The sequence below is a fragment of the Homarus americanus genome, unplaced genomic scaffold (genome assembly GCF_018991925.1).
Source record: "Homarus americanus isolate GMGI-L3 unplaced genomic scaffold, GMGI_Hamer_2.0 scaffold59578, whole genome shotgun sequence".
NCBI classification, from domain to species: Eukaryota; Metazoa; Arthropoda; class Malacostraca; order Decapoda; family Nephropidae; genus Homarus; species Homarus americanus.
In genome coordinates this window covers 2,679,804-2,694,536 of record NW_024712913.1, presented here as the reverse complement: position 1 = coordinate 2,694,536, position 14,733 = coordinate 2,679,804, and the positions used below count along the sequence as shown (strand labels likewise).

At 37.8% G+C, this 14,733-nt stretch overlaps 1 protein-coding gene across 3 annotated transcripts in view; it reads left to right on the top strand.

The window, feature by feature from the left end:
- LOC121864483 (probable E3 ubiquitin-protein ligase HERC4) overlaps positions 1-14,733 on the top strand; it is a 48,620-nt gene that overhangs the window by 27,041 nt on the left and 6,846 nt on the right. For all 3 annotated transcript variants that reach the window (XM_042363533.1, XM_042363527.1, XM_042363519.1), the window contains exons 14-21: positions 123-317; positions 1,116-1,199; positions 4,147-4,317; positions 7,113-7,290; positions 9,684-9,816; positions 10,012-10,161; positions 12,543-12,741; positions 14,138-14,269. In XM_042363533.1, coding sequence (XP_042219467.1) covers positions 123-317; positions 1,116-1,199; positions 4,147-4,317; positions 7,113-7,290; positions 9,684-9,816; positions 10,012-10,161; positions 12,543-12,741; positions 14,138-14,269 — 1,242 coding nt within the window. The remainder of the gene's footprint in view (positions 1-122; positions 318-1,115; positions 1,200-4,146; positions 4,318-7,112; positions 7,291-9,683; positions 9,817-10,011; positions 10,162-12,542; positions 12,742-14,137; positions 14,270-14,733) is intronic.

Here is a 14,733-nt window from a genome sequence, read left to right as displayed (position 1 = left end):
TTCTGGCTCTTGCCATATGTAAACATGAATTGATTCATCTTCCAATTGCCTCCTGAAATGTTATTTACTAAACTTGTTTGAATAGTTGATTAGGTATTATATGTAACCTCTTTCATCCACAGATTGACAGGCGTGCTTTACTATCATCTCTAAAGATATTAGGCGTCTTGCACGGAGAAAACTTTAAGCATGGAGCTAAAGCAGCTAGATTATCTTATGAGGATTTCTACATCCCTGAAATTGCTGAAAAGATTGACATTCGAGCTGACTATTTAAATTGGATCAGTAGCAAAGTCAGACCAACTGTTAGAAAGGATGTAAGTAATCCTGAAAAATTAATCTTTTATAATATACTGTATAGTCTCGGTTTACACGGTCAATTAAACCCGTGGAGGTCTGCGTAAAACGAGAAACGCGTAAACAGAATAACAGAACATATGGGATTAATTGAAATAGAGACTGGGCCGACCCCCAGACTTCCCTTTTTCCGACACAATACGTACTTTGTAGTAAAAATAACATCTTAATTTTATGATGGTATGCACACACAATTAATATTTAAGTGAAATATCAATAATATTAGTAGAAGAGATGGCTGGACACATGGGGATGGGGGGTTGGTTCCGAGGCAGAGGGCAGATTATTGGCCCTCACCTGTATCACTTGTATCACCTGTATCACTTGTATCACCTGTATTACTATACACCACAGAGGCTTGCAGGGCCTCTTTGTCAAACCCCTCAAAGTCCATATCCTCACTATCACTGACTTGGGCTGGCTGTGGCGGGTGAAGAACTCGGTAATGTTTTGTTGACTGGGCGACCTAGCGCGCACCCTGCCCGCGCCGCTTCCCGCGTAAATGATGGAATGTACTGTGTAACTAATAATTGCCGGTCTGGCCAGGTGCCGCGTAAATGACCAACCTCGTAAATCGAGACTATACTGTACCCCATTTCCAGAAAAAGTATACAGTATGTTTGTGTGTGCATGCCTGCGAGCGTGTGTGCGTGTGAGCGTGCATGTGTATTTTTGTTTATATTATACATGTGCATGAACAAAATTTCATTCACCAAATCATTAAAGTATTATTTTTGTAATCCGTAACTTCTTTTCAGATTCCAATTTCGTTTTGTGAGTATCCTTTCCTTTTCGATGCTCAGGCTAAGACGCTGCTACTTCGTTCTGATGCTACAAGGCAGGTATGAGAAAATACATTTTCTTTTTGTTGTATGTATGTATTGTATTTAAATAAAAAATATTCTCAACAAAATGAAGTGAACAGATGCACTAGCTTCATAGCAAATTACTCATTTGTCATTAACTAAATGAGATGAACATTGTAGGCACTGATCAAAATTCTATACAGTTAACCCTCACTTTACGCTGTTAATGTAACCCGGAGGGTCCCGCGAAGTGAGAAACGCGTAAAGTGAATAACATAACATATGGGATTAATTGAAATGGAGTCCGGGCCGATCCCCAAACTCCACTTTTTGACGACACACAACTATGTTGTAGTAAAAATATTATCTTAACTTTATGATGGTATGCACACACAATTAATAATTAAGAGAAATATCAATAATATTAGGTTTTTAACACTTACATTAGTAGAAAAAATGGCTGGGCACACGGGGATGGGCGGTTGGTTCCGAGGCAGAGGGCAGATTATTGGCCCTCACCTGTGTCACTTGTATCAATTGTATCACTATCCACCACAGAGGCTTGCAGGGCCTCTTTGTCAAACTCCCCAAAGTCCATATAAGTCCATATCCTCACCATAATTATCACTATCACTGACTTGGGCCGGCTGTGGTGGGTGGCGGGTGAAGAACTGGTAATGTTTTGATGACTGGGCGACCTTGTGCGCACCATGTTCGCGCCGCTTACACAACATGGCGGATGGCGGGAGGTTTGGATCCAAAAATGGCGCGGCTCGCCAGCCGCTCTCCGCGTAAAGGGGTACACGCACCGCGGAATGTGAGCATCCTGGGTTTCCGGCAGGGCACCGCCGCGTAAGCGATGGAAGCGGAATGTGGGACCGCGTAAAGTGAGGTAACTGTAGTTAAAAAAAATTTGGACATCTTTATTTATAACTGATGTTAATGTTCAGACCAGAGTACCACTGATATGACCTTAAAGATGCTATACAACTGTTTACATGGTCAGAATTCATTGGTGAGATTTTAGGTGGTAATTTGCAGGGCACAGGTGTTTTAACAAGTGGCCTAAAAAGAAGTAAAGTGTCTGTCCCAATCTTTGACAAATACTCGTATATGATGATGCCATAACTTCTTCAATGGAATATGGGAGATAAATATATTTAATAAAGGGTTGGAAAAAAAATTATAGCTGATTCAGGCAGGCTAAAGGAAGGGGCAGCTATGAAAGACAATGAGTTGGTTTAGTGACAGATATGCATTTTTAATTGTCTGGTAATGAAGGTGTTAATATATTGGGCTAGAATTGAATACATTTCATCTGATATTTCAAGCCTTACTGAGTTCTTAGTAATCATAGGTGGTGGTGTTGAGCAAGAATGCTGGTGAAGTTCTTTACCTTATTTTATCTCATTGACCTATTGACCACCCACTGGAGGTGGCCATGCCGAGGGAAGGCGATCAGTGGCCCGTGTAGGTCTACTCCATTGTTCTTGATAATTTTTTTCAAGTGCTATTTTGAAGCCCACTACAGGGTGTCCCCAACTTGAGCATCGCCGATACGAACGAGGTTGAACTTTAAATTTACAATTTTTTATTTACATGATGATATATTTTTTTACAGGTCACTGACCCACATCGGGGCCTGGGGGGGCGATAATGTAATAATATTAATAATGATAATAATAATAATAATAGTAATAAAGAACCATAAAGAAATGCAAAAATGAAAAAAATCAAGAGTGAGAAACAATGTACCTTTATGCATGTTGTGTTGTCAATCGTAAGAGAAACAAGTGATACCCTGCAATTGTGTGTAAATGAGGCAGAAAGTCAGATCAGCAACCTGGGACTTGGTCACAATTTTTGTGATGACATATCTTCTTTGACTTTTCCATATTTTATTCACGGTTTCTGTGCTGGTTCATATTTATTTACTAAAGTGGTTAATGTTTTAAAGCAAATTCTATTGAAATATGAATGGCAAATGAACAAAAATGAATAGAGGGAATTAAATGAGGTAGGTTAGGGAAAGGTACTTTGAAAATGTATGTTTTATTTCCGTAGACTTTATGTACTATTAACCGACCTTTTGGATTATCCGTCAGCCCCTCCCCCCCATATGTGGTCGGTTAACCGAGGTTTTACTGTACTTTCATTAACTGTATTTTGCCATTCTATTTCTTCTTTTCTCTTAAATTAAGTGATTTTAGATGTATATAAGGACTTAGGCTATGCTATAGTGGGATTTTAAACATTGTTCTGTAAGAACGGTATGCACAAACATTTGTTCCGACTTACGCCCATAGCATGGACTGGTAGACTGTTTCATAGGTCGACTACTCTCTGTGTGAGAAAGTATTTTCTTATATTTGCTCTGCATGATAGCTTGGTGAGCTTGTGGTTATGCCCCCTTGTGTTGGTGAGGTATGACATTACAAAGAAATGTCCCAGGTTCACTTTTTCTTTTTTTGTACATGTACGATTGTGTGTGTAAACAACTGTAAAAAAATAAATAAAAGAAAATAAATTTCATATACTGTACAGTATATACCAGAAATTATGAGTAGAAAAATAACCATAACATAACATATAGTTCACAGGTGGAGAATGGTTGGAAATTTTCCCACTAGCTCTGGTAAATTACTTTGTTCTCATTTTAAATAATTCATTGCAGAACATAGCAGGTTTTGGGAACAGTCTTTATACCGGGAGGATTTAAATATGTTAATTGTTCAGGCAAAATGGACATCGAGTACTTGTTTTTTCTTGCTTTGTACAGGTTGTAGAACTGAGTAACTGAAGTTTTTGTACGTTTCTTAGCAGTTTACTATATTTATGGTACTTCTCCTTGTTCCTATAAAGCTTGGTGCACCTGTTGTAACCTTTTCAATAAGAAATTGACATATTGTATATAGATATTTGTACAGTACCAGTATGTAGATTTCTTCTACTTTTATAATTAGTTTCTTTTTTATGTTCCTAGATGCAAGGGGCCATTCAAGAAGCAGTTATCAACAGTAACCCAATGTTGTGGCTGTTTGACCCTGCACAAGTACAGTTCTTGAATATCAATATTCATCGTAACAACATTGTTGAAGACACTATCAACCAGTTGCTTCATCATGGAGTCACTGATTACAAAAGACCACTTAAGGTATATATTTTAGGTTGTAAAATTTAACTGCTCTAGTAATAAGGAAATATGGAAAATTTGCAGCTTTGTTTAATCATTTATTTTCATTTGAACACTGTTGATCTGATACAGTAAAAGTTTCCTGCTTGCCAATCTGAATACAGTATTTTGATTACAGACTAATTCCTAGCAGTTTTGTAGTAGGGATCACATGAGTAAAGGGGGTATTACATGCTTACTCTGAGAAAGATAATTGTAAATGATCACCAAAACAATCATACATTGGAGGTAGCTTGTGATTAGGAATTGGTTAATAATATGTGCTAAAGAAAATAATTTACAACAGTCATTGAATATTTGACAATTCTTTTTGGGTATGGTAAGAGTGTTGTATATTTAATAGCTTTATGAGTAATACATTAGCTTTTTTAACACAGCTTCAGTCCTCAGTGTCCTGTGTACTCTGTCATGAAAACTTCCATTGCAGCCAAAGTTTTGTAAAGTATAATCTGGTAGGATTTATAACGGGTATTGAAAATGTTTTTGAATGAAGCCTTTTGATTTTTAAGAATAAATACCCCGGTAGTGAACATTATTGACCATGCTAAGTAGACTTGGAATCTGGAATATGAACATAATTTAAATTTGAAAGCATCACTCTTGTAGGTGGACTTCAGCTCAGATGTAATTGTTGTATCTGTAGGTGTAGCTTTTTTTTGCACATTTCTATTTACAGCATTTGTTCTCAGGTGTGAATCCCTTGAGGTAATATTTCACAGCCTCTCCCCCTATCATTCTCGGTCTACCCCAAACTCTACTCCCCTCCAAATTCAAACTCATTCATCTCTTGGCTCAGTTGGTCTCCTCCATTCTCACCACATGCACAAATCATCTTGCTTTATAGGGATTTACAGAGATATTAACTCGCTCTAAGCAAATAATCTCGACTGAATAAGGTGGTTTTGGGTGGACTGACACTGGGAAGGGATGCAGTGGCTGAATCCGGCCGTTGTTCTATGTTCTTAGGTTGCCCAATGTAGCTTGCTGCTGTCATATTCATTTAATTTTTAATTTTTTTTTTATTTTAAGGAATTCACTGGGAAAATAGGGTCTTTTATACAGAAATTCGGTTCACACAGTCATAGTCAATATACTTTAGTTTTATTTGTGCATGGGTACATATCGTTTTGGTATGTTAAGATAGGCATTTAACATTTGCACCATTCGTAGCGCGGACTAAGTCACAATGGTGCTCAATTTCTGTCCACACAAGTTCTAACATCCCAGGGGTGATGGAGGCCACTGTGATGGGCTCTTTCAGCTGAACAATGTTGTGTGCTCACGATTTTATGCACAGTTGAATGTGGAATTTGCAGTTCGGTACTGGCACGGCAGGTGGATTTCCTTGGGTTTCTTTAATAATAATAATTAACGGTTTATTGAAAAAGTTCTGCAGCCCGAAGGCTGAAAATATACATTGGACATAAATGACTTATTACATTCATTGGGGGGGAACAAAAGCCTTTAGAGAAAGGTAAAGGAACAGACAGTGAACATACAAATTAGTGTTGACAGTGGAGGTCACGTAGGTCATGTGCCCTGAGGTGTTGAGCAGCAAACACATAGTGTAGTAACTCCCTCACAGATTGTGTTATGAGGTGCCTCACGTGGTGTAGTAATTCCCTCACAGATGGTGGAAGGCAGCATGTATGCATTCAACATCTTCCTCCAATGTTCTGGGAGTTCCTCCACCAGGCTGTTTTAGAACACTGCCAGTCTCCTCAAATTGCTTCATCCATGCATACAGGTCTCTTTAGGTCGGTGGTTCCTTGCCAAGCATTGTATGGAATTGTTGTTGTACCAAGGTAGGTGACTTAAATTTGGTCATCCATAACACACATTTCTCCTTTTCATGTGGGGTCATCATAATTCAATCTGAAAGACAAAAAACTTTGAGCACAGGAACTTACTGTAAGTATAAGGTGTGGTAACTGAAAGTTTCAACATTTATGCATAGAAATTTATAAGGCTTCAAAGTTGTTTCATTTCGAAAGCGGCAACGGCCAGTCCCCCCCCTCCTCCCACACCTCCAGCACATTTACACATAAAAGTCTCATCATTTACCTATTAGCTCTCAATAAGCCTATATCAAATCTGATTAGACCACTGTACAGTATCCACAATAAAGGCAGTACAGTGAGTTCTGCTATAACGCGTGTTTTGATAACGCGAATTTGCTCTAACGCGATTTATGAATTCGGAACAATATTTGTATAACGCGATCGCTTGTTTGCTATAACGCGATTTTTGCTTACTATTTCTCCAATTTTGTGGTATTAACTGTGAATATGGTAAAGAGGAATATCTCCAAAAAGCATTCTGATGATAGAATTCCCGGTGATTATCGTAAAAGAAAGGATATAACACTTGAAGAGAAGCTTGATGTTATCAACCTCAAAATCACCCTTCTCCCCCATCAAGTTACATTCATATTTTTTCAAGGTAAAGTGTTAAATTTACTGTATGATTTCATTATTAGATATGAATGTAACATTTATTTAGACTGTGCTATCCTTTGTGTTAGGCTAACTACTAAATTTTTTCGATTTCGAGTAATCTGCACCTAACCCTATTTTCTCCATAAGCCCTGTTATTTCTATTACGCGATTTTCTATAACACGATATTTTACAAGAACACAATTATCGCGTTATAGCAGAACTCTATTACAGTATATATTTTAATATTAAATAAAGTATAATATATTTTCTAAAAAATAAGTTTGATTCCTCTTATGTGTATTGTATTTTGCTTCCAGGTACGATTTATTGGTGAAGAGGCGGAGGATGCTGGAGGTGTGCGTAAGGAGTTCTTTCTTCTCCTTTTGCGTGAGATACTTAATCCAGACTATGGCATGTTCACAGAGAACCCAGAAACATACACCATTTGGTTCAAAGAAGGATCTCTGGAAGCTGCTGCTACATATAGTCTTATTGGTAGGTACAGTACAATATAGTAATGGAAAATATTGACTAGCACAGTAGACACTTGATATAGCTCGATTCTGTATTATGCAAGTGTTTTTCTTTTACCTATGATAATTATATGTAGATCTATAACTTGGAGTTACAGTACAGTAAAATGTTTCTTAACAAATAAAAGATTTGTAAAGAAAGCTGAGAGGCTAGTATGTACACCATAACAAACCTACCACCACCACCACCACACACTCGAACATCCAGACATACTTTTCACACCACAGCTGCATAACCACCACCACCACCACCACTCATTCATATCAGTAGACTCATGGAACATTTTATATTTTCCAGCTAGTCTATAATGATGAGTGAGATGTTGATAGAGGCAAAGAATGTGATGTGCCAATTTCTATAGCTTCTGCATTGCCAGGCACAAGCAATCAGATGATGTCTACAGCCTCAAATTTTTCATTATCAACAGGATGTTAAAATAAAACTGTTTTGAAAATGAAAACTTGCAGCAAGACACCACACACACACAAACATGCAGTCAGTCCTCACAACTGCATCACTCTACTACTCACTACCACCACAAAATTACGGCACTGATATTGGTGGTTATGGGTGATGTTGGTAGTGTTGGATGCAGTAGTGGTGATGTTGGTAGTGGTCGTTTCAGTAGTGGTAGTTATGGCGGTTCCAGGTGTTTGATTTTGTTTGTTCAAACAAGGAAAAGAGTCCTGTCAGTCACCTGATCTGAGACTCTTGAACTTGCGAATCCGAGACATAACACATTGTTGGGCATATAAATGGCACACTGGGTCGTGTGATGTCTCAGATTCACAACTTCATGAGTCTCAGGGTTCATGGATGGGATGGAAGAGGGTAAGGACTTTTTTCTGTGACTATACATATCATAAAGAAGATAATACACTTGCTGCAATAAAGATATAGGAATATGTGTACCTTTGTTTTATTAATTAAATTAACAGTTGGTAGTAATGACAACCCTGGACATTTCACCACCTCCTGAACTTAAAACATGAACTTATGTTTATAATAACAAAGTTTTCTCTCTGTAAAAATACATTAATTAGCAGCAATTTAATGGTAACAGCTGCTTTATGTTATCAACTTAAATCATATTAATTGGTTATTGCCAGATATAAATCATAATCAACAGTGAAAGTTATATGATAAATATGATTTAGTTGTATGAGAATTAAGCCAATATTAGTCACTAAACATTGAAGAACTCAAAATAAATTATGATGTGACCAAGATAAGCAATGGCCACTATATATGGAAATTCTATAATACTCTACTTTTTATATATAGGGAAATAATATATTCATCTATATCGCTCTTGCTTTGTTCAGTTCATCATTATGTTGAGGAATTGATAATTTGTTCCCTCCCCCCAAGCAAAGCCTGTGTACACTCTTGAACTTTGCACACCTTGATTTACACCTATCAGAAATTTCTTTGGTGACTTGATCCCTTGATCCTGACAGCCAATAGCGTGTGCTTCACGCCCACTTTAAAAATCTGGAGTGTTATTTACTATTTTCCAGTTTATTCAATACATTTTTTATATCATAATAACATAAAGGGAATAAACATTTCTTCATGTGTGATAGTCGGCACACTGAGTAGGGGAGGGGGTGAGAACTGAGGTAGCTCTGATTCTAGTGGGTTCACAGAAGCAGCACCCCAGCTAGGCTGCGTTGCTGTGGTGAGCGTCAAGGTGAGAGCCAGCATTCCTGAGACTGCGACATATTGTGTACATTAACTTAATCGTTTCTGCTTTTTTATGCTTTTATTAGTGCTATTCACATTCTTTTGTTATTGCTGCTTATATGCCTATTATTTAAGTTTTGTTGTTACAGTGTAGTTAAAGCTTATTTTAGGGGTGAATCTAATGAAATTTATAAATAGTGGTTGGTAACTGGTAGCAAATCAGTTTCAGGATTGGTAACCCTGTTCATAGCATCAGGTGTAATGGTGGTAACCAAGGTGAAGGTGCATTGGTGAGAGTCTGATGTTTTGCTGTAAAATATGTCTAGGATTATACCTGTTATTTCTCAAAAACTAGCAAAAACTAGGGCCAAATTATACATGAAGTGTATGAATTTTTTTTTCCCCCAAATCAGGGATCAGATTATATAAGAGATAGGCTTACCCGGTATACATGAATATATACAGTAACCCCGTGCATGGGAGGGGTGATTTTATTAATAAGGCAGTGTACAAGGGGTGGTAACAGACTTTTTTCTCTTAACTTTTGTATACACTTCTGTTCTTGTCAGTAAATAATGAATAGCAATTCTGTGCTAATAAAAGACACTTCTATGGAGAGTATTAGACCAATCAGGTTCTGTGTTAGTGATGATTTATTTTTGTTTCAGGGATTGTGTGTGGACTTGCCATTTACAATTTCACCATCATAAATCTTCCTTTCCCTCTGGCACTCTACAAAAAGTTACTTGGTCAGCCGGTTGGCCTTGATGATCTTGCAGACATGGATCCAGTTCTTACAAGGTACAGGATTGCAGTTTATATTGTACTTGATTTGTTGATTAATGCACAATGCAATTCTTAATTTATATGTTAGTTAACATGATCTGAAAAAATTATTTCTCATTTAGATTTGTCTCAAAACTGACTTAATTATGGGTAATATTGACTGAAGTTTGAATTTCTTGACAAAATTATAATGGTTAACATAATTTTCAGGTCACTATATGAGTTGCTGGAGCACGAAGGCAATGATGTAGAGGATATCTACTACTTAAACTTTGCCACCACACAGGATTTCTTTGGTAAAACTGAAACCATTCCACTCAAGCCAGATGGAGAGAACATTCCTGTTACTTCACAAAACAAGTAAGATTTTCTTTTCAAAAGAGTGAATGAGCACAGGTCTTCCCCAAAGGTTCCCTCTGTAGGTTCGTAAGAAAAGGAAAAGCTTCCCCGAAACATTTTAAAATGCCACAAAATATAGTGATTGTAGGAGAAATGTTGACACAGAAAGCTTATTTGTCGACATAATTGCATTGCAAATGTTACAGAATAATGAAGTAAGTTTTTGAGGTAAACAAACTTACTGGTAATAAAAGAAAATGGCATTATTTTTAGAGGTGTTGGGGGTACAGCAGTAACATGTGTATCACTCACCAATATGTTAAGGGTGTGAGTCCTGTTTGGCCCAGACACATGTGAGATGAGTGTTATCCAGTGTGACCCTACCAAACATCACAGGTTTCCTTCAGGCATTCCTGTTTCCTCCTGTACTAACACTGGATAGACCAACCTCCCAAACAGTTGATAAGTGGTGAAATTATACCGAATATACTGTACTCCAGTACTGTATTGTTTCAGTATTGTATAGTTTGAGTTTTTATTGTCAAGTTATTGTGCAAAAATTAGGGGGTCAAAGTATACTGTACACACACAGTATTTTTTAGGGTTTAAAATTCATGCATATTTGTGGGTCATTTACGGTAAACGATAGCTACCTGGTACCCAGTACAGTACTGTTTAACCTCATGGTAGGCCAAATGGCCAGCATTCCTAAGACTGCAATGCAGTGTGTACTTTAACTTTTATGTTTTTTTGTGTTTTAATGCTTTCATGATTACTATTTACTGTATATGCTTTTATTAATAATGATTATCCCTTAAGCCCTGGGTTAGGGTGTTGCTGGCAGTGCCCCCCCCCCTGCGGGGATAAATAAAAAATCAACCTTAACAAAATAAATAAATAAATAAAAATGGAGGGAATAGGCTGTCGTTCTGGAACGTCACCCAGGGCATTCTGGTCGGATGTTCTGAAATGTCACCCAGGGCCTAAGGGTTATATGCCTACAATTTAAGTTTTAATCTTATAGTGTACAGGTAAAGCTACTTTTAGGGGTGAATCTAGCAAAATTTTAAATAAAGAGTTCCTAACTTTGGCAGGCATTCAGTTGCAGAATTGGTAACACTGTTCATAGTGTCCGCTGTTGTGGTGTGGTAGTGATCAAGTTCATTGGTGAGAATCTGGTGTCTTGCAAAAAAAAAATTTCTTTTTTAATTAGGGGTCAGATTATACTGTACAGTATATGAATTGTGTATGTGTGTGGGCTCTTCTCCATAGGGTGGTGTTGTACATCTAGTGTGGCAACATTATGGTACTGTTACGGTGCATGCACTGCTTGCTACCTCTCGCTTTCAGCTACTGCTGCTGGCTAGCCCTCATGGTGAACAGAGAAGCAGCCTTGCATAAGTCTTCTCCTGCCAGTACACAGCCTCTCCACCATCAAGACTCCTGCTGTGTTTCCTCGTGGCAACACATGGTAACTGGGTGCTTCACGGCCCCAGGTTAGATCAGCAGGGGATCTTGGAGCAGCAATGAGCCCCAGAGGTACGGTGCATAACCCCACCGGCATGTGAACACACTCTGGCACCTACCAACCTTTACCCCGCTGCCTTGCAGATTAATCTTGAAAGGTGTAAGGCTATGGGAGTAAGCCCAACAAAAAACTGTGGTGAAGCCCTGCATCAGACAAACATGCTTACAGAGCTCCAGCAAAACCCCAATGACGGTAATAGGTGGAAGGGGTGACCAACATGGGAGCTTAACAACTACGCCGGCGGATGAAGGCAATGCATGTTGGACAGGCTACTATTAGGCGAAACCCAACGAACTGGGCTTTCAACAGTCCATTGCAACTCTTCCTCTCCCCAGTTGTTACAGCTACCCGCACCACTGGATCAGGAAAAGGGAGAGTCAAAGTGTGTGGGTTGCAGCCAGTGCTCCTGCCTCATCACATAAATCAGCTCACACACACAGCTATCATCCAGCTCATCATACTTTCCATCATCATCATAACCCCTAAACCCCCAAAAGTCCTATGGTGACAGACAAGTGGCGACGGGGACAGGCACAGATGACTGCCAGGAGTCTCTGCACAGCATAGATAAGATGGTCGTTTATGCATTGGGATCTAAGCAACAGTGCAATCCGGTCCTGTCTGTGTGATAATGTAGCCCTTTCCAGGAACCATTCTGCTTACCCCACATGGAGAGGGGGCTAAAAAAGGTGTCCTAAACATAACATACCTAAAAAAAGTAACCTGACTGGGCAACCGCACCCAGTTAGGTCATCCCAATACAGTTGAAAACATTGTGGCCTTTTCTAATTTCCATAAATGTGCCTCTTTATTATTACATAGTAGTGGTGTTTTAAAATTCATATATTAATATTTAAACTTTCTCCCACCCAAGACAGGAGTATGTTGATCTTCTTGTAGACTACAAGTTGAACAAGAGCATAGAGACCCAGTACAAGGCATTTCATGACGGGTTTTACCGTGTGTGTGGATGTATAGTACTCGAGCTCTTCCAGCCAATGGAATTGATGTCCCTTGTCATTGGTAATGAAAACTACAATTGGATAGAGCTGGAGAAGAATACGGAATACAAGGTTTGTATATTTGCATATTCTGTCCAGTGTTTATAATCCAGTATACATTATATGGAATTTCCCACTTAATTTACAGGTGACTCCATAGAGAATCATGTGCAATATGTGCAGATATCATGGTCACTCAGTGTGAAAACTTGATGTCAGTTTTCAAGATACAGGCAGTGACCGTTATACGATGGATCAATATGCCAGGGATGTAATTAACATAATCAATCCAAATAAGCTCGATCAGTTTTACGATGTTAAAAAAATTAACACCATTAACCTCTATGCAATAGCTAAAGATTAGTTTTCCTATGATCGCTACCCGAATGCTTTTCCTGCATTGTCACTGCATGAAAAAGTGATGTGCAATAACTTGCAATACCCCAAAATATGATGACGCAATCTCTAAATGGAATAAAACGTGCGACCCACGTGGGATTGGTAAGAGGTTCTGTCCTTCCCCAGTAACTGCCAGATGAAGCAATTGAACGTGTCACGTAGCCCAGAGGATAGTTTACTTGTGGAAGAAGCTATTCTTTGTACATAAAATAATATATACTGTACCAGTAAATTTGAGGAATAAATAAAAATAATAATAATAATAATAATAAAAAATACTGCATTGCCATTTGGCAATCTTGTCACTAGCACGAGACAGAGCCATGAGAGAACACCACTCCCTCCCTCTCTTGTGCTAGCTCCCACACATCTAATAAATGTTTAATCCTTTCTTATTTTCCCCTTATGACTATTACTATTTATTTATTTATTTTATTTTATTTTATTTTTTGGACATTCTGTATGATTTATTGTGTGTGCATGTAACAGTAAAAAAAAAAAAAGAAGACAATTACGTTTGTCGTAGTCGCTCTTTAATAAGTCCTGCGCACATAAGAAATGGCTTCCTTTATGTTTTGACCTTATAATAATAGTTTATTTATTTTTTAACATTCTGTATGAAAGATTGTGTATGCATGTAACAAAGTTTAAAAAAAAAATATTTGTTTTTTGTATGTTTACCTGAAATTACTTGTAGTGACAGCTGGAGAGTTACAACTTACTACTGCACACATACATATCATGTAAGGTGAATGAAATAAATCTTTATTTTGTATAAATTTATTGTTTTGTCTTTATTGTATAAATTTATTGATTTTATGTCTGTTTATAAATTCTTCGAGCTTACACATTATTTAATCATTAGTATATATAGCACCAGGATATACTTGTTTGGGCTCTTGAGGGGCTCAGGAGCAGAACCTATTTTTCCCCATCAAATTTTCTTCCATAGGGTCCTTATGATGTTTGTTTGAATTACATGAAGTAAGGGTAGAAATGGGTCTGGGCGGTGCAGTATTTTTTTGTTTAATTGCTTTCTTTTAATATTTTTATTTTATATTTTTTGCAGGGTGAATATTATGCAGATCACACAGTCGTCAAGATGTTCTGGGAAGTGTTCTCCGATATGTCACTTGATCAGAAGAAAAAATTTCTTGTTTTTTTAACTGGCACTGATCGGGTACCTATTTTGGGCATGAAGGTAAGACTAACATTGAGGGTTTTTGTATGTTTTTCATGATATACACTATACTCTCTCTTAACCAGAATAGATGAATATCATGGGTGTGTTATGCAGCTAACAGATTTTTTAAGTTTATGGATATCGCATATTTTTTCCCCTCAACAATAGTTAACCTGTTGCCTGCATCAAGCTTAAAATATAATGTACTATTATATATGTCTGTGTATGGCAGTATTTAGGAAATTTGAATCAAAATCTTGCAAATCAATACAGTTTTCCTTCCTGACTACAAAAAAAAATACCTGTATATATATATATATATATACCGTATATATAATCAACGACCTCACCAGCCAGGAATTGAACCCTCGACCTACTGGGTGGGACTAGGGAACGCTACCGACCACAAGTGTCCTTGTGGGTTGGTCGGTAGCGTTCCCTAGTCCCACTGGTAACCTTACCATAAAAAGAAAAACATTACG